This window comes from Chelonoidis abingdonii, chromosome 25, assembly GCF_003597395.2.
Source record: "Chelonoidis abingdonii isolate Lonesome George chromosome 25, CheloAbing_2.0, whole genome shotgun sequence".
NCBI classification, from domain to species: domain Eukaryota; kingdom Metazoa; phylum Chordata; order Testudines; family Testudinidae; genus Chelonoidis; species Chelonoidis abingdonii.
Window position 1 is genome coordinate 5,136,990 of NC_133793.1, and position 25,149 is coordinate 5,162,138.

The 25,149-nt window shown below is 45.5% G+C and overlaps 1 protein-coding gene across 2 annotated transcripts in view; it reads left to right on the forward strand.

Annotated features, from left to right (window-relative positions):
- CSMD2 (CUB and Sushi multiple domains 2) overlaps positions 1 to 25,149 on the forward strand; it is a 562,181-nt gene that overhangs the window by 396,294 nt on the left and 140,738 nt on the right. For both annotated transcript variants that reach the window (XM_032802693.2, XM_032802696.2), the window contains 5 exons: positions 1,783 to 1,974; positions 4,188 to 4,326; positions 5,727 to 5,914; positions 23,429 to 23,623; positions 24,677 to 24,793. In XM_032802693.2, coding sequence (XP_032658584.1) covers positions 1,783 to 1,974; positions 4,188 to 4,326; positions 5,727 to 5,914; positions 23,429 to 23,623; positions 24,677 to 24,793 — 831 coding nt within the window. The remainder of the gene's footprint in view (positions 1 to 1,782; positions 1,975 to 4,187; positions 4,327 to 5,726; positions 5,915 to 23,428; positions 23,624 to 24,676; positions 24,794 to 25,149) is intronic.

Consider the following 25,149-nt stretch of genomic DNA (forward strand, 5'->3'; position numbering starts at 1 on the left):
GCATATGTTTGATGCAGGATTGTATAAAAATGCCATGTGAGATTAGTAGATGCCTGGGTGTATTAAGTAAACATGTATGTGCAATGCATGATTATACATCAGACTTGCACTCTGTATTGCACACTTAAACTTACCATTCCCTGGAGTCTTTCCCAGTTGGAGGAACAGATGCTCGTGCAAAGTAAAAGTGTGTGTGTGAGAGAAAGAGAGAGAGAACTTTATGGGGAAACAGAAAAGAAAGAGGGAGAAAAGTCATTGCTTGGCACAGTGTATTTAAAGAGGATAGTACAGTCAGCACTAATCATCTGCATTATGCATCTTGGCTTCTTCCCGCTCATCACCCAGTTATTGCAGTTGAGTTAACAACACAAGATGAAGGATGGCCTTGGGGTTCAGACACTGATCTGGGAGATGGAGGTTTATTTCTTGGTTTTGCCACTAATTTCTTCTGTGACTTTCAGGATGTCATTTGGTCGTTCTGTGCCTCAGTTTCCCCATCTGTAAAACCAGGGCAGCAATACTTTCTTCCCACTTACAGATGGTGTTGGGATAAATATATTAGTGTGCGTGGAGCACTAAGATATTATGGCAGTGGGGACCATATTGAATCCCAGAGGGACAGATGTTCACCTCCCACTCTGTTTTGTGAAATCTGCACTTATGCTGGATGCAGCAAGAAAATCAACATTTGCAGCTAGCAGAGTTCCCTGCCGCAGGAGTATCATTAGGTCAAATAACAAGGTTGCCTTATTATAAAAGTCTGGATAATTTTCGGTCCAATATTTGCAGCGATGTAGGTTAAGAGTTCGTAGATGTCAGTGCTTGAGAGAGCAAGCAGATTGCCACAAGGAGAAGGCAAAGAGGGTTTAAAGTCACAGTATAAACTGTGTACACTAGATCTGGCCAAAAATGATGGGAGAGGAACATGATAGAAATAAATCCCCATTTTTCCTCAAAAAAATTCCAAAATCCAAAATTGTGAAATTTGAACAATGTTGATTAGCTCTATAATTTCCTGAAAGACTGGGAAATAATTTCCTGAATAGTAGAGCTGCTTGGAAAATTGTCATTATTTTTTGCAGAATTTTTTTAAAAAGGTTGTTTTATCAAAATTCTCCACAAAAATTGATCCTACTCCTCCCCCGCCATCCTACCCTTTTTCCAGGGACAAAATTGAAAAGGGAGGAAGAGACTGGGGAGGGGGTGGAGATTGGAATTTTCCAGTGTTTGGATTAAAAAAAAATCAAACAAAAATTTACAGTGAAGATTTTTTTTTAATTTCATAATAAAACACCATTTTTTATTGAAAAACGTTTTGGAAGGAAAAAATCTCAGTTGGCTGCACTGCCTTCACAAATCAGGTCCTTCTAAAATCATGAGATTTTTTTAAAGATGCATTTGGGGATCATCTTTCTCTTCTGGTTTGTGAGCCTTTAGATCACACTCACATCACATTTTCCAGCTTTTCTCTGCATCCACGAGGTCTAGAAGCTTCCTATGTTTTTTTAATCAGTGAAAGCCAAGAATGCCACATGATCATATGACTCCAGGTGCTGGGGCTTTAAGAAAATACCAGATAGTGTGAGAAAAGCATGAAAGTTGTCAACACTGTTCTTGAAGAATTTCCCCCACCCCCTCCAACAAAAAATTTTAACTGAAAAAAATTCAACCAGCACTTCATTTTCTTAGGCAACATATAGAATGTGCAACCTATAGGAAGGGTAAGCTAGGCCTGGGGAGATACGCAAACCTGTATTTATAGATTTGTTTCTTTACTCCCAGTTTCCACTGCCACTTCCTGCAATGACCCAGGGATTCCCCAGAATGGGAGCCGGAGCGCAGACAGCAAAGAAGCAGGTGACTCCATCGTCTTTCAGTGCAATCCAGGATACACCCTGCAAGGGGAGGCCAAAATCAGCTGCGTGCAGATTGAGAACAGGTTTTTCTGGCAACCCGACCCTCCCTCCTGCATAGGTATGATCTGTGCAACATTTCTCTGATTGTACAGCAAGGGATCTAGGTTCCCCTTGCTAGGGGGTGTTGGAACATTTTGCAGATTGAAAGGGGTAGAAATCCCAACTGGTTTGGTGGATGAGTACAACAGGGTGCATAGGGTTCACACAGCCAGTGGCAAGGAACGGGTTAGAATCCATATCTGAACATGAGGACATCATTAGGGGGTCTGTCCTGCCATGTGGGTGAGGTGGTAGAAGTGGGGAAACCTATCACCTAGCTACGCTGTGCAATCAGGGTCGCCAAAGGGGTCTGGCATATAAAGCCCAGTGCTTTCATGATCCCTGAGCACAGAAAGAAAGGCGAGTGAGATATTAGGTAGGAGGTAGGAGATTGTCTGGGCAAGCCATTTGTTTTTGGTTGGGTGACTTTTGTGCAAGGAGGTAACATATTCTGAATCACAAGAGAAAACTATCTGACATTTTCCATGGGTTCATAAAGTCATAAAAGAAGCTCATGAAATCTATTAACTTTTTCAATATGGCCAGAACATATAACAATTGTCATGCTACGCACATAAAAGCAATAAATGTTAAATTAGCTGACTAATTAAATGTTAGCCAGATATTAGTCATCCTGTAACCTTTATTCATGTTTATGCAATGTTACCCCAAGCAACTTAAATTAATTAACTCTATTTCTTAAAACAGATTTAAAGACAGCTGGGAAACTTTTATGACATGCCCAGAATTTGTTTGCTGCAGGACAGTTTGATATTTGAAAGACTCTGTTAATAATCTCACATGGCATCATTTCTATCTGATGCTGACAGCCCTATTAGTTGTCGTGGAGCTGTAACTGAAATCACAGTGTTATGTATCTAGCTAATCCCCTGCTGAGTTCTCATTCACATTGAAAGCTGAGATCTTAGTTCCACTCCCTGGAAAGAAGAACTGAGGTGAGATGATCCAGGCTAAGGAAATTCTCATAGGGTGTCTTCAGTGAAGGTCATTTGACTTAGAAAGAGCCATTATGGTGGGTTGCTTTTGGACAGAGCCCTGGCAATCCCTTTTTAGAAGATGCAAGATCTCCCCATAAGCTGGGGGAAAAACAGCAGCAACAAGGTTCTCTTTCAATGACAAAGGGCTTTTGGAATTTTTGGTGGTCAGATACTGTAAATGATTCTACAGTAGCCTTACACTATGTTGCCTAATTACAGCTGGTTGAAAAGTGTTTGGAGTTTTTTTCCCTCAGTGGAACATTTCCAGGTTTTCGTGAAAAATAAAATACTTTGATTCTGAAATACCTCTGTGGTGCCTCCTGGGAATCGTGGTTCAGCTATCTCATGCTTCCGTTCTTCTCTCTAAACTGAGCTCCCTGGTTGGACTACATCTCCCATGATGCATCATTGTATTTTTTTAGGTCTGAGGCGGTGCGGAGCATCTTGGGAGATGAAGTCTAGCCCATAGAGGAGACTGGGAGCATGTAGCGGCTGAACTACAGCTCCCCTGAGATACTGCAGCAGCATTTCATATCTACATAAATGTTTGTTTTAGGGTGTTCAGTTTTTTGACAAATATCAAAAATCTCCCTGGAAAGCATTTTTTGTGAAAAATGTTGTTTCAGTGAAAACCAAATTTTCTGTCATAAAACAAGCTTAACTGGAAACTTTTCAACCAAATGCATAGCCTTCCTGGCAATGCAAGCTAACCATTAGTTCCCTACAGCACATGTTTTCACTTCTTGAGCAGGAGCCTTGATTTTGTCCAGGAGCTGCCTAGATACATGAAACAAGAAGGCTCAAGCCACCTTTTTTCTCTCTGATTATTCATTTGTGTGTCTTATGAAAATTGTAATGGGCTTGGACTGTCTCTTGCTATGTGTATGTCTAATGCCCGGTATAACAGGGCCCCAGTCTCGGTTAGGGTCCCTCAGGGCTACGGTATCACAAATCATATCTTATTTCTCTTGCAATCTAGCTGTCTGTCTTTCCATATCTCTCTCTCTCCATATGGCTGTCTGTCACCATCTACCCATCCATATTTCCATCCATCTCTTCATCTCTCTACCCAAATCTCCATCCATCCATTTCTAAATCTACCCTCCCCATGACTTCCAGGTGCACCTAGTCCACAGCTCAACCCGGAAGTCTAATTCCCACCATTGTCTGTTGTTTTCCCCCTATGGCAGAACGTGTATCACTATCTCCCTCCCCCTTTGCTTTCTTGTTTCAGCTCCCTGTGGAGGGATCCTGACGGGACCGGCCGGGGTCATCTTGTCACCGCAGTACCCTGAGCCCTATCCCCCAGGGAAGGAGTGTGACTGGAAGTTGACGGTCTCTCCTGATTATGTCATTGCCCTGGTATTTAATATGTATGTACTGTGAGCAGCTCCCTTTCAATTCTTCTGGGACTGGTGGAGAGAGGGGAGAAGCTCAGAGGTGGGGCAAGGCCTGAGGTATGGGTTTGCCATTTGCATCACCTGCTCTCTAAAGGGTTGTCCCAGGGCTCCATGAATCAGTTTCCTAAAGAGCCCCTAACCAGACATACTAAACCCGCAAAAAAAGCAGAAATTGGGCTTGGTTTTGGCTTAATTGGCTTGTGAGTTGCTTGTTGGCTAGTTTTTGGCTTGATGCTTGTTGTAGCTTGTTGCTTCTCTTTTTTAATTGGCTCCCGGCAAGCAGGGACAAGGGGGGACAAACAGGGGCAAGCGGAGCAAGGGGGGAGTGAGTCAGGGGTGCACAGCGGACCCACCACCATCTCAGACTGCACGTCGGGGGGATCTAGTCACATAGTGTGTTGGGGTTCTTAGGAATTGGCTTGTTTTGAAATGGTATTAGCTTGATTTCTGGCTTATTGTGAAAGTCGGGGTGCTTATTTACCATGTGAAAGTTGGCAACTGTGCTCCAACCTTTGTCCAAAAAACAAGGGTACTCCACTTCTATCTGCCGGCCCCTTCTGCCTCCAGCCTCGCCAAGGATGGTGTCTGGTTCCTGTAGTGTTGGCTGGTTGGCTCCCATGTTTACCCTCAATCCGTCCCAGTTGGGAAGAGGATACGTGTATTCCGACCACACCCCTGCTTTATTTGGACATGTGTTTCAAGAGTATAACCCTGGAGCTATTGCAGAGTGAGTCTCTGCCATGCCCCCTGTAAGCCGCCCGGCCCTTCCAGCTGCTGTTAATTCATTAGCGGGTGTGGATCCAAAGTGTGGCTGGATCAACGGGTTAATCCTTTGGGCCGTGCTGCCTGTGGCCCATATGTAAAATTTGCACAGAAGTTTATGGACTCCTTTAAAAGTACCCTCGGGGTACATCGAGGGAAAGAACCATCTCCCTGTGCTCCTCACCTTTAATTTGCACTTTTCGGTAATCGTGGTAAGGGGCATCTCGAGAGACTGTCTGGGTGGAAGAGCAGAGCATGATGGCATTAGTTGATGTTGATTTATACGGGATTTTTTTCCCACCCACCATTAGGGCAGCCTTGTGGTTAAGGCTGGACAGGGGCTTTGGAGAGTTAGATTCAATTCCTACCACTGCTATGGGTTCTCTGGGAGACTTCAGGCACGTCAGTTAGTCTCTTGGGACCTCAGTTCCTAATCTGTAAAATGCAGATAACAATCCTCCATTTTCTCCACCTGTCTTGCCCACTTAAATTGGAAATATTGTGACGAGGCTGTTTCCTTACTCTGTCTGTACAGCACCGAGCACACTGGGGCCCGAGGTTCTGTTTTACACGTAATAGTTCCAGCTCTGCTCATTCTGTTTCTTTCCCAGCTTTAATTTGGAGCCCGGCTATGATTTCCTCCACATCTACGATGGCCCCAGCTCACTCAGCCCCCTGATCGGGAGCTTCTACGGCTCCCAGCTGCCTGACCGGATAGAGAGCAGCAGCAACAACCTTTTCCTGGCTTTCCGAAGCGACGCCTCTGTGAGCAATGCAGGCTTCGTGATCGATTATACAGGTAACACGCCGACCGCAGTGTGTGCCGTGCCCTGCCATTCTTCAGTCCAGCCTGACCCAGTGGTCTGTGTCCACCCCCACTTCGACCAGGCCTCCTGGATGAGCCATAAGCGGGAGGATGCTTACCCAGTCGGTAGCTGTAGGAACCCTCCCATCATCCGTCCTACAGTCTGTGTGGCCGTTGCGAAGGGAAAGCAGCTGATTGCTCTCCAAGGGAAAGATTGTCGAGAAGAGTGGTTGGGAATAGGGACGAGATTCATACACCAGATCACCTTGTCTGACCTGCTGTACAGCACAGGCCACCAACACCAGCCAGCATGCACACACTGAACCCTGCAACTGACATTAGATCGGGGTATTACTGCCCACAGGAGGGGACCCAGGTGCACCAGTGCCCGAGGCCCCTGCAATAGCAGGTAAATGATTATGTGAGATAGACCCAGGTGAGCCTGGCAAGCGACCTGCACCCACACGCTCCAGAGGAAGGTGAAAAAAAAAACAACGTCTCTGCCAATCTCACTGGGGGAGAGAGAGAATTCCTTCCCAATCCCACAGACGGTGATCAGTTAGTCCCTGAGTATGTGAGCAAGAACCAGACAGCCAAGCACCTGAGAGAGAGAATGTTCGGTGCCACCTCAGAGCACTGGTCCAGTGTCCCATTTCCAGCCAGGGCCATCACTGATACTTCAGAGTAAGGAGACCAAAAAAAACCTGAATATGGTGGGGTGAGGGAAGATCCCTTCCTGACCCCTGCAACTGAAACCCTGAAGCATGAGCTTTAGGAATGTAAGTCATAAAGTGGAAGGGACTCTCAGGGCTGTCATGCCCTGTCCCCCACCATCTCAAGTAGCCTTGTCTTGCAATACCAAAAATTGGTCCAACTCTTTCTTATAACTAATTAAATTGTTTGCCCCACACCTCCTGTTGGGAGTTTGTTCCAGAATCTCACCCCACTTATAGTTAGAAACCTCCTAATTTCCAGCCCGAATTTGTTCGTGTGCAGCATCGTCCTTTTAGCTTGAATAGCTCTTCTCCCTCCCTGGGCTTACCCTGCCACACCACGTATTTACAGAGAGCAATCCTATCTCCTCAGCCTTCTTTTTGCTAAGCTAAACAAGCCAAGCTCTTCCCATCCCCTTCCACAAGATAGGTCCTCCATTTCCCTGGTCATCATCAGTAGCTCTTCTCTGCACCTGAATTTCAATCTGACTGAATCTTTCTTGAACATGGGTGACTAGAACTGCACACAGGATTCCAGGTGAGGTCTTACCAGTGCCTGGTACAATGGCATTAATCCTTCCCCACCTGTTGTTGGAAATGTCTCACCTGACACATCCTGGGATTGGCTTTGCCTTTTTCACAACTGCATCACATTGGTTTGAGGTCAATCAAGTCCTCTGAACTACCTGATTTGTAAAGTTTCAGTTACTGTCAAGTGGGAGCAGTCCCAGGGGCCTGGCTTCAGTGGAGGCTTTAAGAGGTGCCAGCTCTCAGAGAGGTTCCCTAACGGAAGTGGACAAGCTCACCAGAAAGTACAATGCTGTGATTCAGTTTCATTACTGGCTGCAGAATTGACTCTGGCATCCACATTAGCATTAGCAGCAAAGAAAGGGCAGGGAAGGCTGCGAGGGGAAATGGTTTTCAATGAGCATTGTCTTATATAACATTTTAGGAACTGCTGGCTCTGCCACTGATGCTCCTGTCCTTGGATAAGTCATTTAACTTCTCCGTGCTTCAGCTTCCCCAGCACTTTGAGATTTAAACGTAAAGCTCCATGTTAGATTCTCAGGGTGAAATCCTAGCCCCATTGAAATCAGTAGCAAAATTCCCACTGACTTGTATGGGGCCAGGATTTCACTGTCAGTGCTTCTAGTTTCTCATCACCATTACACAGACCCATGTGTTCGACATGGGAGCATTTCAGAGCCCTGATTGCATACCAATTGGGCAAACAGTTATGCCCATTTCAACAGAGCCTGTATTTTTGCAAACAGAAACACAACCCCCTTTGCGTGACTAAGCTTCAGCTCTCTTCTGAGACCAGTTCTTTTAATAATATTATTTGTGTGGCCATAGACCCAAGAAAGCCCAGCCTCATTGTGCTGGATGCTGAACACACACCAAATTGAAAAACAGCCCCTGCCTCCAAGGTCGTATTTCCCCAACCCTGCACTTGGAAACAGTCACCAAAAGACTGCCAGTGAGCTGGCTTGGTGCTGCTCCCTTTGCCCCTCGTCTTTCTCCATCTGGGCCTCACACAGACCTTGCCTGGTGCGCAGGCCGTGTGGCTGCAGTTCAAGGAGGTTATGTCAGTGGGACGTAGATAAGGCAATGGGGGAATCATCGTTACGTTGCAGGCGGTTGGGTACTGCCAGGATTCTCTTTGTTGTTTGACATCTGTTCTCCGTGGTGTGATATTCCCCACAGCTGGGACTGCCTGTGTTAGTGTCTGGTTTGTGCTCTTTTCTGCCAAGTGCAGGAGCGCCAGGTTGAGATGGCAGCATATTCAGCCTCTGGGCATTAATGGGAAGTGGAGGGAATGCTTTATGAGACTCGGCACCAGCGCTTCGTGAAGATCGAAGCTCAAACAATTTCTGCTCTCCCTAAACTGGAAATGTAGGGTCTGATGCTAAGTGACTCCCTCCCTGTGCTCACAGCAGGAAGGCAGGAGATGGGTTTCAGGTGCTTTTGAGCCATCTTTGTACTCTTCATAGTCTGCCATGCAGGCACCTGTCCACCTTCCAGTATAAGTTAGAGCAGCCTCAGGGCTGCTTTAACTTACCTTTTGCTTCCTGTGTGGCCTGGGAAGCACAGGACTGAGGTAGGTTTTGGCCACGCCTCCAATCCACCCCCCTACACTGGGAGCTGGGAGAAGAGACCAAGTAGGGTTTGTCTATACTGCAATTGAAGACCCACAGCACAGCCACGGCTGGCCCAGGTTAGTTGACTCGGCCTTGTGGGGCATGGGCTATAAAATTGCAGTGTTGACGTTCAGGCGGGGCTGGCTCTGAAACCTGGCCAGGAGGGAGGGTCCCAGAATCTGACCCTTATTTAGGCCCATTTGAAAATATGGCCCTGAGGGTTTGTATCCCGCCCAGTGTTCAAGCACGTCAGTTAGTTCTTAAGAGTCTTCACCTGGCATTTGCAGGACAGAGCCTTAAGACAGTGGGGTGGTATTTGCATTTCCAGAGCTGCAGGGCAATGTCTGTAGCACAGAGAGATTTTCTTCTGCGAGTTTTAGTTAAGTAGATGTTAACACAAACAATGTTCTGTGAGAGGGCCAGCTCCGCTGCTGGGGTAAATCACTGCAGCACCGTTGAGGTTAAGGGAGAAGTGCCAATTTATTACGGCTGAGCGTGTAGCCCAGTGCATCCATCTCAGTTAATGAGGATCCACCTCCGTGGCCTTCGATGCTGTACATCTCCCAGTTCTCTGATCTTCCTGTAACCCCCACACCTTCTGGGGGGGGGGGTCTGTCCCAGCCAGTGGAACCAAGACCCCTTAGAGAGATTAATGAGTTTGTTCTACAGCCGTAGCTAACAGCCAGTTGGCTTTTAGCTCATGTAGTAGAGGGTCATGCACTAATCTCCAGAGGTCCCAGGTTTAATCCTGCCCGTCGTCGACGTTACATTCCATCAAGTTTTCTAGGGCAGACCAGACCCGAAATTGTAATGTAAAAAACAACCAGGAGGGGTGGCTGTTTGGGGTAGCTTTTAGCTATCATAAAGAAGCAAGAAACCAGCATTACAGCCCAATTCCCCCCACCCCACCCCCCGGCAGCTCACCTTTTAAAGGGCTATTTGCAGATTCCTTTTTAAGGCCTGGATTCAGGAAAGCGTCTGGCCTTAACCCTGGATGAATTGTACTCTCCATTATGCATGAGCTACTCCCGTTGGAGTGGCACAAACGTATCAGACAGAAGAGCTTTGGCCCCAAAGTGTATTTGTAAAGGGAGCCAGTTGCCAAGCCAGGTGTCCTTTCTTATTAAAGCAGTGGCTTTACAGCCTTTAAAGTATTTTATTTCTTTCTCCAGGGAATTGAGGGTAAAACACACCTTCTGGTGGATTCAGCTCTAAAGGCGAGGCATGTAAGAAATGATTAAAGTCTTAAGCTGGTCTTTTTAGCTATTCTTTGCTTTCAAGCCAGGCTGGGACGTGGCAGAGCACTGTTAGTGTGTGCTGGGTAGGGAGGGGCTGAGAGTGGAATGAGAGACATCATTTGGCAGGGTTTAGAAGGGATGCAGCTTGAGAAACGGGCTGTGATTAGAGGCAGCATGGATTTATTTGGGGAAAGGCTAGCCACTGCTGAATAAAAAACCAATTCTAAACGCTGTGTGGTGTTTGGACTGTCTGAAGGTGTATCTACACTGCAAAATATACACAAACAGAAAAATAGCCCAACAGCGAGTCTCAGGGGATGTCTGCATGGGCATTAAAAAACACAGCTGGCCTGGCTCACGGGGCTCAGGTTCCAGGACTGGAAAATTGCTACATAGACATTTGGGCTCAGGCTGGAGCCTTACGTCTGAGACCTTGCAAGGGTGGAAGGTCCCAGAGCTTGGAGTCCAGTCTGTGCCCAGATGTCCATGCAGCAATTTTAAACCCTGCAGCCTGAGCTTCATGAACCTGAGTCAGCTGACCCAGGCCTCCCACAGGTTTTTTATCTTTGTGTAGACACACCCTGAGACTCGTTGCTGCGTAGTTGTTTTTTGTGGGGGGAGGGAGGTGTTTCAGTATAGACATACCCATAGCAGCATGAGACATTAGACTAACACGTGCCCAGAAGGTCATTAAGGGCTAAAGAAAGTTTTCCAAGTTTCCTTTTTAGGCCACTTTCACAAGGAACTGGATTTTCTCTCTCTCATACACACCCCCTTTTACATACGTACAAATGTGATTTGCTGTAGGATGTGATGAGAATTTGACTGTGAGAAGATTAACTACTTATCTTAATTGGATTCAGTTTGCGGAGGCAAAATCAAAAGGCATCCAGGAAAATACATTGAACAAACCATCTTCTTGTTCTTCTCTCGTCACTTATGTTCTTTGGAGCCAAGCCATATATCCATCATGGAGTTTTGTTCTGGTGCCCATCACTGAAGCGTCTGTTCTGCTTTAGCCTTCAGGGATTCTGGATTTTCTCTGTTTGTCACACCTCTTCTAGTCATGCCCACAGCCAAAAGGTCTGATTGAACCCAGGCAAAGAGCCACATGGGCCAATGAGTGTTGCATCATGGGCTTAAATGCGTTGTTCTTGTGGCAGGGCCATTCGAGCGGTATGGCGATTGGGATCTCATGCGGATCTGAGAAAAAATGCAGTAACGTTCCAGGAAGGCTTCTCTAGTGGTTATTTCAGGCCCTTCAGAAACAAGAAACTCTGTGCATCTAGTGATGTTCATTTGAGACTTCCAGCTCAGATTTAGAATTCCAAAAGGTTGGCAAAGTTTGGTTAAACTTCATAGAAGTAACTGAACTGTCATCAAAATTCTTCTTCTTCGCCTTTGCCTTATCCCATTAGTCAGGATCAGTGGTTCTTGTTCTTCATCTCCAAATGTTCCTGCCTCTTTCAAGGTGACACTGACCTTCTTCATGTCCTCCTCTGGTGTCTAGAACCATCTTTTTCTAGGTTTTCCTCACGGTCTTTGTCCCATGACTACCCAGTCTTGGTTCTGGCCATCATCCATCTCATCACCTCACATCATCAAGCCAGCTCAGTTGATACTCCCTCAACTTTTCTATGATGGGGGCTACTTGCATCGCGACTCATCTCATGGCATTACACAACCTATCGGTTCTTGTCTTACCCAGCATCCACCTGAGCATTCTCATTTCAGTGTTGTGTCACGGCTGTTCTTCTTTCTTCCTCGTTGGCCAGCATTCTGACCCATATGCCGTGGCCACTCTAATCACAGTCTCATACACTTTGCTCTCTATTTTACTTGGCCTATCGTTATCTCAGAGAGTTCCCATCAACTCTTACAGGCTCTTCATGTGACTCCTGACATCCGCATCCACAGTCCCATCACAGCTCAACACTGAAACTAAAGTGTTTGAAATGTTGCACAGACGTTAGCTCTGTACCATCTTGTGTTACTGGTTTCACCTTGGCCCGCTCAACAAAGCAGCATCTATATCCTGTCTTTTGTCAGCTGATGTGTAAACCATTTTCTTCTTATGCAGCCCTCCATTGTTCTAGATCTCTTTCCAGTTTGTATTTAGCTTCGTGTTACTATGTAATGTCTCCACAAAAAGCATGCTCCATGGAGCCTCTCCCCTAATCCCCTGTGTCAAGGTGCCCATTAAATCACAAATGGGAATAGGCTTAAGGCTGATCTTTGGTGTACTGTAGACCTGCCTTCACAGTGTGTGGCTCACTGTAGCTGCAATTACTTCTCACGACTGTAGTACTGCTCTCATACGTGTCCGTGGTAGTCTGCACATATGTCTCCAGCAGCTTGCGTAACCGCAAGCACGGCCGTATCAGTTCTCTAGAAGCTCTGTCAAAATATAGGGCCCAATTCGCCACTGCCCTACACTTTGTGCACTTTTTCACATCCGTGCCGAGTGAACGTGAAAGGATCCCATTCTGACGGAATGGCATTTTACAGCCATCTGACACTCCCTTGGTAGTGGTGTTGATGACTGCATGAGGTACAGGGCAGCAGTGAACTGGGCCCATGGAACTTTGCATCTCTTTAGTGCTTTCCATCTGGGGATCTCGCAGCAAAGGGTGGTTTAGCCTTGCCTCTCCCTCCTGCGACTGAGGCGACCTTTGTCACCTCAGAATCCCTCGGTACGATCATCTCCATTTTACAGGTGGGGAAACCAAGGGACAGAGAAACTAAGTGTCTCCACATTGAGTCAGTGAGAGAACAGGGAACAGTACACACTAGTCCTGATGCCTACTTTGCTGCACTGAACACGCCTCCTTCCCTACCAACCCAGCCTTTTCGGGTTCACCCCCTCTCTGACGAGAATGGACCTGGTGACTGAAACTAGTGCAGACAGTGCTACAAGTCAAGTGCATCCTTGCGACTGCAATGCATTTGCATTTGGGATCCTCTCCTTGGGGGCGTGAGTTGTTTTTTTTTGCTACCACAGGCTCCCCCTTGTCATTGCAGAATATTCCATCACAACCAGCTTGCTTTTTAGCGGAAGTTTTGGGGAGGGTGGATATAAAGCTCATCATCCTGTGCCAAAGGCAGAGAAATGAGGTATCGAAAACATGGAATGTTGCTCTATAATGCAGAGCCTGGAAGAATGAGAACCTCGCTGCCCAGTCCATGCAGAGCATGTGGATGGTTTGAAAGGTGGAGCAAGGAGTGGAAGGGTGTTGCCAGGGATACAACAATTGGCAATAATAGAAGATGTCCTACCCCATTTGCTCATTCTTGTGAAATTTCAAGCTGAAATGCTGCCTCTACTAGGACATTTTTGTCGTTGGGTCCCCTGTCCGAGCCAGGCTGTTATTTTGTGAGTGATGAATGTGGGCTGGATTCCTGGAAGGATGCATTGATTCAAGCGTCTACGGAAAGGGAGGGCTTGGACCGCCAATGTGTTTTACATGCACAGCAGGCTACAGTGAGTCTGCTGTTCCTGCTGCTCACCAGCAGCTGATGGGGACAGAGAGAGGATGCATCTGGACTAATTGGGGAAGCCAGGCCAATGCAGAGAGGAAAATTAGGACATGATAGAGGTAGGGGCTAAAAAGAAATGACTCCTCAAACACACCTCTGCCAGATGCAGATTAGATGCACCATTGGGAAGGCTTGTCTGCTTTCAGATGCATGAGAGACAGAATGCTAGACTTGCTGGCCCAAACCTATCTACATGGAGGCAGTATGGCCTAGTGGATAGGGTGCTAGATTGGGGTACAAAGGCTGCCACTGACCTGCCAAATATCTTGGGCCAAATCTCATCCCCTTCCTCTGTGCCCATCTGTACAATGGGGGTGATGATACTTTACCCTCCTAGGGGAAATGTTTTGAGGTCTGCAGCTGAAAAGCTAAGTAGTATTATAGTCAGACATGGTAAATCCTGTCCATTCCTCATCCGGAATGAATGAGTGCATCTCCAGTAACTAGCTATAAACTAAGAAGACAAGAAAGAGTAATTAGCAGCTCTTAAAATTGAACAAATTAAAAAATTTCCAGCCTTTAATTAGAATTCTTTTTAGTACAAATGAAGATCTTTAGTTTTGTCTCCATTTCCCCCTCCCTCCTTTTTGGCAGCCAAAATGTAGTGAACAAAAGGTGGCCTCATTAAATTAGGGCTGTTGTACAGTGTTATTTTTTTCCCTAAACACACCTACAGAGTTAATCACGCCTACATGCTTCCCACGAAACCAAACTGCTGGGAGAAAAGAATGAGGCTTTAACTTTGCTCATTAACTTCCCCACGCATTAGAAGGAGACAGCAATTGGAGTTTGAGAAGCTGCGGAAAATGGAACTTCGGGGAATTGGAGGAAGAAGAAAAAGAAGGGGAGGAAAAAGGAGAATATATGAAAGAGAAATCAAGTATCTCATTGGGCTTATTGCCAGAACAGAATGTCAAGTGCAGTTCAAAGACACTGGCTTGTTTGTAATATCTCAATGCATATGGTCAGCTCCACAGCCCATGGACTGACTTCACTCTAGGTCCCCAAGCTGCATCTCTCAATGGTCTCAGCCCCAGATGAAACAGTCCAATTACCGGGGACTTCGTAATCCTCCACTAGTAATGTGCATGGAAAGACGCCATAACCATCGACCAGCCCCTTTTGGAAATCCAACATCTTCTCAGGGACTGGGATCAGATTGCTAGCCTCAAGCTGCAACATGCAACAGCCCCAGCTCTTCATGTTAATTGATTCGGGGACCGATGGCTCTGAAACGGCAACTTTCACTCGGGGTAGGGGAGGGAAAAAAACATGTAGAAACATAATGGTTCTGATTCTGAGTCTGCCAGTACTTGTGCTGGGCACAGCAGGGAGAGAGCAAAATGTGGAGCGTATAGGTATGAAGGTCTATACTAGGGGCGCTTTGCCAGCATAGCTATGCTCTTATTCCAGCAAAACTGCACTTTTGCCAGTATTGTTTATTTCAGCGCCCCCTCCCTCAAGCGAAGCAAGCTAGAAGTGCAGTTTTGCTGAGATGCAATGTGTCTGTATTAGGAGTACTCTTCACACCTCTTCACATTAGGGCTGGGCAACATAATTTGGGCAAATAGATTTTTCTTCCAAAAATGCATTTTTGGTGCACTGAAACGATCTGTAAATTCAGGTAGAATTCAACAAATAGCTTTTGCTGAGGAAAAAAAACTTAAAAAAAAAGTACAATGGCTTTCTTGTGACCTTTTTTAAATGTTTTGACTATTTGTTTTGAAATGTTTCATTTCAAAATGGCATTTCTTGTTCAAATTTGGCCAATTTTTTAAAAGAATACTCCAAAAAGGCGTGACAAGCACCTCAAAACCAGCCAAATTGAAACAAAAAACTCAATTTTTTTTTTTAGTAAATGGAAAGGTTTGGTCTCCTTTTTTCTGCCATTTTTTGATTTGCTGAAAAATTTTCAAAAAAATTGTTTCGGTTCAAATTGAAATATATTCCCTCTCCCACCCCAGATTTTTCATTTCTGTCCCCAAACTGAAAAATCCATTATTCACTCAGTTTTACTTTGCATCCCTGACCAATACACCTATGCCAGGAGACATCTGAAATGTATGTACTGGTATAGTTTATGCCCCTTCTCTTACACAGGAACAATCTATACTGGTATAAGCACTTTATACTGGTGTAACTGCTTCCACACTGGGGTTGGTACTACCTTCACCATACCAGTACAGTTAAAATGGCACAACTTTTGTGCGTAGGCAGGGCCTAGGGGACAGAATCAGTGGGGTGGAGGAGACACACCTTTAAGAGCAACCATCATCCTGCTCATGTGCATCTACCTATACACTCCCCATTCCCCACTCTTACTCCTGCTATGAGACAGGAGTGACTTGTTCTCAGTAACAGAGGATCCAGCGTCCTTGTATTCCCCATTTATCTGACTACATTTTTAGCTTGTGGTTATGCTTATGGAGCCTAAATGTCCAAAGAACCCCATAGCAGGATTGTCCAGTGCTCAGCATACACAACTGGGGCCAGTTTTTCAGAAGAGCTCAACATCCTGTGTGCACCCAGCATGCTCTTGAAAACCACCCTGCTGTGCAGACGAAATTGCAAATTACATTTAAAAATTGCAAAAAAAATATTGCTATTTATTTGTTAGGTCTTTTTCCTCCAAATTCTAAAATTTACCCTGTCTCTCTGCTTGTTCGTCAAGGCCCTGCTCTGAAGTCACACACTGGTAGAGAAGGCATCACAATCTGTTGACTTGCAAAGGGCTTTTGTCCCAGATTCAGCATGAATATGACTTCTCTGGAGGACTGAAGAAAAGACACTCATTAGAGAGGAAGCGCTGTCGAAATACATTTTGGGTCATTCATAGCGGGTGTTGAATTTCAAAAGGATCCAAAGTTTCACTGGATTTTAGTCAGCATTCCAGTAGTTTGAGTGCTTTGATGCTTATCTGAATTTTGCAAACCTCCTGCGCCTTTGGTGACCACATGAGCGCAGTCCCTCCAGATAGCCAGCCTGCCATCAAATCTTTCTGCTTTGCACTCCAGTGGCATTTTTTACTTTGCATCCCAGCTGGCCCCAGGAAGTGCTGAACTGGGATTCGGGGGAAGTAACTGCATTTTTTTTTGAACCTCAGGAGAGGTTTGATTTGCAGTCTGGGCACAGGCTGAGATCCATTTTTCTTTATCTATATTGGCTAGCTCTCCGATAACAAGAGCTTAAATACAGCAGCAAGAAGAATAAGAAAGGACTTAAAACTATACCATTGTCCATCAGCAGGAGAGAACATTAATCTATGGAAAAACACGCCCGTGATGAGTGGATCTAAGTTTCAAGCAACATTTGAAATGATTCCCTAAGCTAGAAGGCACTCGTTTGCAGCAACACTGTGAAGGGCTGTTGGAATCACTGAGCATTACCCAATAATTCCAGTAGTTGAAATGGACAAGCTGCCAGTTTGTCATATCTTGCTTGTATAGAACATATGATGGCTTGTGGCATCCAAAATGTAATGCCTGTGTTATTTGTAGGTCTCAGGTGAACACACAAATATTGGAGGACATTGATGCTCTTTGGGATAATGGGGAAGGGAAAGGGGTGTTCAGAATGGGAAATTTAGATAAGCAAGTCCCTGTTTAAATCAATCCTAAAGCTGTTCAGAGATTTACTACTTAAGAGTGCCCCAAAATTTGTTGGAGGGGATCTGCCCCTATATGTAGCTCTGGCAGAATATAGGGGATATAAATATCCTGCAAGAGGCTGAAGGAAAAATCTCCGAGAGAGGGCACTTTGTTGGGTTACTATAGGCAGTCCTACATGAGTTCCCCCTTCCTCTCCCCCACCACATTCCTAGCTTAGGGAAAAGCACAGGGGTGGAGCTGGAGACAGGAGGGGCCAAACTGTAGCACATGTTGCTGCAACAATTCTGGCTTGTGCACTGCAGGGTATAGGCAGGCTTGGGGAAGCTGACATAACTTAGAGCAGCCCCTAGAGCTGGCTAAATTATGCCAGGAACTTAACACAAAGATGGGTTAAAGTTGAGTGTGCCGCCTCCTCCCGCTGGGCTTTACCTCCTGGAAGCTCAGCACAGCATCTGACCCTAGATGCTTATCCAGATTTATCCAGACCTCTTTGGTACAGGAGGGATGAGAGAAAGTCACGATTAGGCATTTCATGACATTTCTCGCACTCTTTGAATGTGTCCCAATCTTGTTCCTGGCTGGAATCTGGAAGTGAAGAGGCAAGGAACCGAGAACAAACGAGGTGCAACCAATTACTTTTCACCCTTCCACAACCGTCCATTGCGAGCCAGTTATTACTTGATCAAAGCGGCTTTGCCCGTTCCCCTTTTGAAGATGGAAATTCCCACTGAGCTGCAACACGCTCAGCAATATACGGCAGGATGTGCTATAGAACATCCAGTCGTGTTTAGCATTCAGAGAGACCCAAAGAGGGGGAATGGTTCAAACTGCCCCATAAAATGATTCATTATATTGCACTTGGAAATACGGATATGTGCATTGTAAAGGCACCTGGCTTTTTTGTGTCTTGTGATCTCGCCGTATCAAAGGAACAGAGGCTGTGCTTCTTTCAAGGCAGCATTGGCATTGTCATTGGAAAAGGAGCACGCACTGATGGCTCTAGTTGAGCAGCAAGGGCTGTGTGTGGAACCGAGGACCCAGCAGGGTAACAGTCTGGTTTATTTAATTTTTTTCTTGCTAAATGAAACTTCATGCCGATTTTCTTTTCTGCAACTTTTCTAAGCGTTTTCATGAGCACTAAATGCTCAGACGAGCCCCGTAGCAACAGCCTTAGAAGCTACTGTCCTGTGTCTCCAGAACAGATGCAATGTAGACAGCTGCTGCACAAGTTTTCTTCACAGTGTCCCACCAGCGTGTCCAGTCTGTGGTCAGGAAGGTGTCAGGGGACAGGTTTATATCCGTGCCCCATTTGGCTCAGTCATTCTTTGCTCTTACTGCCAAGTTGGCTACGCAGAGGGCCAATTTTGGTGGTGGACAGTTACTTGTGTGTGTATGTGAGAGAGAGAGAGAAATGTGGACAGCTGTCCCTTTGTAACTGGAATGAGACACCCAAACTCTCGTTTTGCAAGATGTCAAATGCTTTTCGGTCACTGCCAGCTGTGGCTGGTTTTGAACCAATCACCACTTACTTCACAGACCTGGAATTTGGTGAGGTACGATGCTCATTTTGCAGACCAGCAAATCAAAGGACAGAGAGATTAAAACTTGCCTGTGATCACATGATGAGTTTGGTGGTGGTGCTGGGGATCCAACTCGGAAGCCCTGATTCTTCCTCCTCTGCTGCCATCACTGGACCAAACTCCTCCTTAAACTGGAGAATGTCCTGACATTTTGCTCTGTGAACACATTCATAGGTCAGCATTGGCTGGTGTCACAGCGACTAGCCAGTGAAGGAGTTGGTGGATTGGGGCGGAGGTATTATCGGCATGCCAAGGGGAACCATCTGCATGCCTGACTAAGGTACGTACTGTCCCTAGAGACACGGACTCTCCAGGGAAAAGAAAAACAGCCAAAAAGGAAGAAAACAAAAGAACAGCAGGGGGATCCTTCAGCAATCAGCTGCCAGCCCCTGACAGCAGAGTGACTGGAGCTCTGAACATCGTGATTTTTGAAAGCGAGAGTGGAAACTGAGATCAAGCGTATAGCTAAGGCACCTGATAGCTGGGTGGGAGCCTGATTGGCAGGTTGAGGCAACATTAGCTAGTGAGATGAAATGCAGGGAAATGGTTCAAAATCACAAGAGAGGCATAACGTGGTCATGAGGAGACCTGTTGGGTGCAGCCTTGTTAGAGAGGAGGCTAATAACGAATGCTAGTGTTTCAGAGGCATCGAGGCCTGCAGAACTGAGAAACAATTTGAGCAAGCAAGCACAGCATTTACTTTTGCAAATGTCTCCTGGGCGGTGATGTACTTGGGTTGGCTTTGCCGGGCAGCAGCACTGCTGCCTTGTTCAGGGCATGGGATGCAAATTCAGTCACTGCCTGCGGTGCCTCACTCCCAGGCCGATGGAGCCATGGGCGCACTGCAGATGTGCAGGGGGGTGCTCAGCTTCTGCTTGCGTCCCCAGTGGCTGGTGCTGGGTTCTGGCGATGAAATCTGGGCCATTTTTGGCCTCAGCTCCATGTCCGGGTAGCTATGCTCAGCACTGCAAGTGTTTCTTGAGCGGTATATGTTAAAATGGATCTTTAATGGCCCATAACTGGGTGGATTGTTACCAGTACCACTGAAAATTCAAATTTAATATGCTTAATGCACGGTAGTTTATTTGAGAAAGAATTGCACAAACAGTAAATGTTTCAGAATATACATCTCCCTAATAAGCCTCAATTCCCCAAGCATAAACCCTCAGTAACTGTGCTGGCCTTACACAGTATCCTGCTTGGCAAACAAAGCAGGTATAAGTACCAGTCCTAGAGGGAGACTTCTTTTCTTTTCTTCTTTTCCCCTCTCAGGCACTTGGTCTGTCAAATGTCCCTCGCTGCAGGGTCTTGGTTACCCCGAGGCCTTCTGATTCAAAAGTCCTACACAAGTCTCTTGTAGCAGGGTCTCGGCTACCCTGGCCCTCTGTCTTACAGCATCACAGACCTCTTTAGATGTCAGTTGGGGAACTAACGAACTAATGTACTCTGCTTAGCATTTATACCTTTTGTTCTCACAGGAGTCACATGTCCCAGAAATATGCCCTGTGAGCGTTTCATTACTGGTTTTCTTTAATTAATCTTTTAGAAGGGGGCTGCAAAACAGGCACAGACCAAAGCCCAATCAACGTTTACCCTCTCATCAATCATTCACTTGAGCGTCTAGTGCAGTGTTCTCCAGAAGGGGTTATTTTGACTGGGTTCAACCTGTACCAAGCTCCCTGGTGGCCTGTTTTGGGTTTTTCTTTACTTTGTTAGCTGGTCAATTAGCTGACAGGTTTCAAGAGAAACATGCACAGATACAGCCTTTATTAACCATTCCAGTGCAATTTCAGTACTCTCAGTAAATTTCTACACCAACAGTCTAATGCTAAGAGAATCCTGCTCCCAGAATCCTCTAGCAAATTCCAAGCCATACCAAACTCATGCTTTACCACACTTATGCATGTCAGCCACGGTAATTCATAGTAATTTGGCACCATCCCAACAGTATACAGAAGAATCTTTGTATTGATGAAGGCTGCCTGCTCACTATTATAGCCTGGCTGAGCAGCAGTGGTCATTATCGGAAGAGTGAGGGTTAAAGAAGACAAAATGTTGGCTCCTTGTCTAACTGCATAGCCTGGTGGTCATGCTCTCCATCACCATGGGTGAAATGAGACCTCCAGGCCTGGTCTCTTCCTAGTGGCTAATGTCTTTTTATTGCATCCAGCCTCTGCTCAGGCATGAAATGATGGAATAAAAACAAAGTTCTTTATAGCTTCTGAGAACAGAAGTGTTTCGCCATGGTCTGTCTGAGCATCAAAGCCCTTTGCAAACAGACGGCTGATTATGCCTCACAGCACACACACACCTTCCCTGCAGGAGGCAACTAAATTGCCTTATCCCATTTTACAGTTAAGAGAATAAAGTTGCAGTGAGGTGGCCAAGGTCATGCAGTAAGCCTGTGGCAGAGCCAGGAAAAGAACCCTGGAATTCTGTCTCCTCATCCTGTGCTTTTGCCGCTAGACAGTGCTCCCCTCTAGAGAAGGAGAGGCTTTACCTCCTGTGTCCCAGTTCAACTATCCCCAATAGAAGCACTTCAGACTCTTTGTTCTCTGCCTACCTGAGCCACTGTCTAATGGCACAGCTGTCACAGGAAGGAGACCACAAAGTTAATCCTGCTTTTCACTACAGACAAAGAAGCCAGGGAAGGGCCTGGTAGGAGTGGGTTGAGTCTTTTTTCTTTCAAACAAAATTAAAACTGCACGATATCATTCTTAGGCAATTGTGATTGTTCACAGACCCCACTGTTCACCAAAAAGCCCTGAGCTTTAATCAGCAATTTCTAAATGACAAAAGCACAGGAATAATCAAAGCCCCTAATTATATTTCATTAAAAAAAAGTCCCTCTGAAGCAGAAGAAAAATATGCACAGCCTGACAGATCTGCAATCTTTACTGGAATTTTCATATATAAATGGGGATTTTAACTCTGCAGAGCATGGGAAAGAGAATGAAAAATGTCTTCGTTTTGTCTAATTGCATGTAGTGATTCTGCAGTAATCTACACATCTGGATAAAAAACCAGCTAACACATGGCACTGTATATCACTGAGGGTAAGAGCACTAAGCTGTTAGATGCTAAACTGACGGGTGCCTGAGAGATACCATGGATAGATGTAGTGCATCCAAACTATATTAAGGGAATGGATCCCTTACTTTACAGGCTGCACGTGCAGTTACATGCTCTGGTTTGCAAAGTTCATTGCATTCTGTCTCCAGTTCAGCAAAGCATGTATGCAGCTACTTAAATAAAAGCTCTGCCTATGTGCCTGATTTGGTACCAGTAAATACTTGTACAATCACTATCTCCCCTCCTCCACGACACTGTGCTTGTGCCAGTAATTTAGAGATGGGCCTAGACCAAAATCTGAGATCTGAATATCCCCAGTGTGTGAGAATGTGTTTGAAATCCAGGCGTGGAAATGGAGGCAAATCTTGCAATGACCCTCATCTGTTATAATGGGCTGAAGCAGAATCCCAGATCAGAAAAAGCTGGTTTTGAAATTGGGATCTGCCTGTTGTATGGAAGAGCATAGTTGCTTAGGGAGGGTTTCAGAGACACGTTTTTAATATCACCCATAATTTTATGTCCAGGCTTACTTGTAAAGACACACGATAGGACTTGGGGGAAATCTTCAACAGTGTCCAAGTGATTTAGGAGCCTAACTCCTATTGACTTACTTTGGGGTTTTTCTAAGTGCCTAAGCCACTTTTAAAATTGAGATTTAGGCACTTACATCACTTAGAGACTTTTGAAATTTTTTCCCTGACTGTGTAACTCTATGACTACAGTTTGTGGTGCCTTCAGTGGAATTTCTGTGCAAAATTACAGGCCCAGTTGAGGGCCTATAAAAAAATGAACTGTAATGTCAGCAATACCACAGCATTTCCAGAGGTTGCATGTAATAAACACTCTTCATCTGAAGATCTAAAAGCACTTTACAAATAGTAAATAAGGCTCACAAAATCCTTGTGATGTGTTATTTCCCCATTTTAAAGATGGGAAAACTGAGTCATAGAGCGGCTAAGTGATGTTCCCAATGACACCCAGTGAGTGAAAGTTTATCTTCACTGCAGACTGGCATCTGAGTTAGTTAGCCCAGGTGTGAGCAGCCATGCTGCAAAGCCTGTTCCCAAGTTACTGGGTCCTCACTGGTGCTGCACTTCCTCATGTGTGTTGCTAGGGCTCCTGGCGGCATATCTCATGGTTCTTTGCATGCTGCAGTAAGCTGAGCTGCTCTATGACTCTTTTCGAGTGAATTGTCGGAGATCTTGTCTGTCCTTCTGGGCACATGGAGGGAATTGTGGGAAGGCACTGGAGGACTATCAGCACTTGAGTGATTTAGCCACTGCAAAGTGGGTAGTTTCCACCCGAGTGAAAAGAAGAACCTAAACTCTAACCCACGCCCCCAACTCTGCGAGCTTAAAAGTACTACTGAACTCAGGTGAGAGGTTTTTGTGTGCAGACAGTGAGGGGACAGGGGCAACACCTGGGTAGGATCCCAGGCTGATTCTATAGGGAAGACAGCCCCTGAGTGGCACAACTGTTAATAATAGGACTCAGTAGTCTTGACTCCCAGTTACCTGTTGTAACTGATAGGGCTGGCACCACATACTATTTACCTGCTGGATGAGCATCTAAAACAGTCAAATCAACACGCTAAACCTCCTTGCAATGTTATTTTGCAGAAAATCCCAGGGAGTCTTGCTTTGATCCTGGGTCAGTTAAGAATGGCACCCGGGTGGGCACAGACCTGAAACTGGGATCGACAATTACCTTCTACTGCGATGGTGGCTATGAAATCGAAGGAGTATCCACCCTGACATGCATAATGGGAGGGGATGGAAAACCCACGTGGAACAAACCTCGGCCAACATGCACAGGTAAAGGTGGTAAGGTGAGCGAGGAGCTGGTTCCGAAATGTCCACGCCCGCTGCCGAGCCTCTCTGTGGCACAAACCATTCAGATGCACGGGTGTCCCTTTTATAGCGAGCTTTTCGGGTGTTGGGGGGAGCTTTGTTTTTACTCTTGTAAAAAATACTGAATGAAAAATGAAAGCCCGCACTGTCTGAGGTCAGAAAGAAACTTACTCTATATGCAAATTATTTCATAGATGTCCATTATGAGGGTTCTTGTCCCTTCTTCAGAAGCATCTGACAAAGACGGTACTGGAATAAACCAATTATCAGATCCAACAGGACAAATTCTGCATTCCTAATACAGCGTCTGATTCGGGAAGCCATTTAAGCCTGTGCTGAAATTCAGTCTTATTTAGGAAGGTACCTAAGCACGCGCTTAATTGATTTCCTGAGCCCGGGCGGGAGCTGGTAAGAAAACAGGAAAATGTTTTTTCTCATAAGTTTTTCCTGTTTTTCATCAGAAAATTATGTTGATAAACTGTTTCTGACCAGCTCTATTTCTAACGGGAGCTGGACAAGAGACTAATATGAGGCTGGAATGCGGGTGTGGATGGGAGAAATCGATGATTTGAAAATGTTCTCATGGGGAGTGTTGTGTCGGTCCCTGAGCCAATCTCCTGTTGCTGAGAAGCAATAAAAAGATTAAGAACCCATCCCTCCAATACCTGTGATTTAGAATCAGATAGATAGCACTGGAGATCACGCATACAGCTACATACTGTACTTGACATCCTCCCAGTCCCCGGTATGGTGGTGGTAATTAAACATGAAGCAAGCATGAACTCGAGTTAGGATAAGCGGTATTGTTCTTAATAAGAACTTGCAGTGAGTCCTGCTCCACCTGAAATGTAGAGTTGATCACAGACTTGGGCAGCCAGTCTCTGCCCAGAATTATAAGCACATGGCTGGATGTATTTTGAAGCAGTGGAGAAAATGGGTAATGCTTGAAGCTGGGGCTTGAATGACAGTTGCTCCAGTGATTTCTTCCAGTGATTTCTTCCTGACTTTGTCTTTCAGCGCCGTGTGGTGGTCAGTACACTGGATCAGATGGAGTAGTTCTGTCTCCAAATTATCCTCGGAATTACACCAGTGGACAAATCTGCCTATATTTTGTCGTCGTGCCGAAGGACTACGGTATATGCCGTGCAGTCAGTGGGCTAGAGTCTCAGCTGGTATAAATCAGCATTGCTCTGTTGAAGCCACTGGAGATAAGTCAGTTTATACCAGCTGAAAATGTCCCTCACAGTCTATTTTCTACAACTGAGTGTGAACGTATTATTACTGGGGAGGAGGAGGAATGGGAAATACAGGAAAAGTGACACTATTGACTGTAAATTTAATTTCATGTACAGAGATGTTGGAAAAATTTTAATTTAAAAATTATACGAAAATGGCAAAAAAAGAAATTGACAAAGGTTTTGTTACTGGTTTGGGGGGAAAAAAGAGTGAAAATTTAATTTTACAGTGATTAGGTTTTGCAATGGAGCAGT